At 36.0% G+C, this 1,238-nt stretch overlaps 1 protein-coding gene across 3 annotated transcripts in view; it reads left to right on the plus strand.

Moving 5' to 3' along the window:
- LOC107689701 (metal transporter CNNM3-like) overlaps positions 1-1,238 on the plus strand; it is an 11,084-nt gene that overhangs the window by 5,777 nt on the left and 4,069 nt on the right. For all 3 annotated transcript variants that reach the window (XM_016487829.1, XM_016487839.1, XM_016487823.1), the window contains exons 5-6: positions 111-207; positions 812-942. In XM_016487829.1, the coding sequence (XP_016343315.1) occupies positions 111-207; positions 812-942 (228 nt within the window). The remainder of the gene's footprint in view (positions 1-110; positions 208-811; positions 943-1,238) is intronic.

Consider the following 1,238-nt stretch of genomic DNA (forward strand, 5'->3'; position numbering starts at 1 on the left):
ATATAAAATGTAATCATCTATATTTTATATTAATTGAAATGTATATTTTGAATTATAAAATAAAATGAGTGTATTTCTTAGATGTTTAACTGATGTTTGTGTGTGTGTAGGGCCGTGTGGAGGTGGAGATTGGGAAAGAGGGTTTGAAGTTTGATAATGGTGCGTTCACCTACTACGGCGTTTCAGCGCTCACAGCTCCCTCCTCAGGTTTGTCCCGGCAGTATGTGATTTTATGATAATCCCAAATCCAATCCAAATTAATCATTTTTATCACAGTTGACTCATGAATGTTGGCTTAAAAATGACACATTAGTCAAAGACATTCCTGTGAGGTTTGCTTGTAAACTGCCTTTTGTTTGTGTTTAAACTGTGTTTTGAAAGCATAAGGACTATACGGGGCTATTGTTTAGATGTTTATGTTCAGCTGACCACACATGCTGCAAACTTTCCAGTTTTTCTGTCCTCACTGAGAGTAAAATGCTGCAGGAAGTGATAAGTTTGCATCCAATTATAACATATTTGATCGTTACCATACAGTTCAGTGGATTGTAATTTTAGACCAATGAGATTTCGCCGTGGGCGGAGCTACCCGCCGCAAAATAACAAACATACAATCCAAACATATGACACAATATCTCGTAGTAGATCATTTTATGCGGTAGCAGTTGATTCAGATAAACATCTGAGGAAGTGATAAGATTTATCACTTGTTTTATAGCATAAGGCCTGATTGGGATCACAGTGTTATTGCTGTGAATGATGGCAGTCCGTGTTCTGGTATATTGACCGTGATGTTTGTTTGTGTGATCAGTCCATCAGTCTCCGGTGTCCACGCAGCGTCAGTCCCCCAGAGACCCCTTTGATCTGGGAGACGCCACCAGCCCGTCCAGCTACTGTCCCGACTACACAGTACGAGCCCTCACAGACCTGCAATTCATCAAGGTGAGCGCAGCTCTCGTCTCAACTTCTGCTTTTCTTCTGTTATTCCCCACACTTTTTGCCATGACTTTTGCAATATGTATGCATTCATATTTGATCATGGATCATTTCTTATGAATCAGAATTGACTCTGGTCTTATTGTGAATGATTCCTCAATATAAATATAAATATATAACATTTAAATAGATACAGTAAATATTATTATTATTTTAACAATTTATTTTATAATTTTAACATTTAAAAATGTATATTATATATTTTTATTAATATTATTATTATTATTATAACATTTATATAT

Source organism: Sinocyclocheilus anshuiensis, unplaced genomic scaffold (genome assembly GCF_001515605.1).
Source record: "Sinocyclocheilus anshuiensis isolate Anshui unplaced genomic scaffold, SAMN03320099.WGS_v1.1 scaffold393, whole genome shotgun sequence".
Lineage (NCBI taxonomy): Eukaryota > Metazoa > Chordata > Actinopteri > Cypriniformes > Cyprinidae > Sinocyclocheilus > Sinocyclocheilus anshuiensis.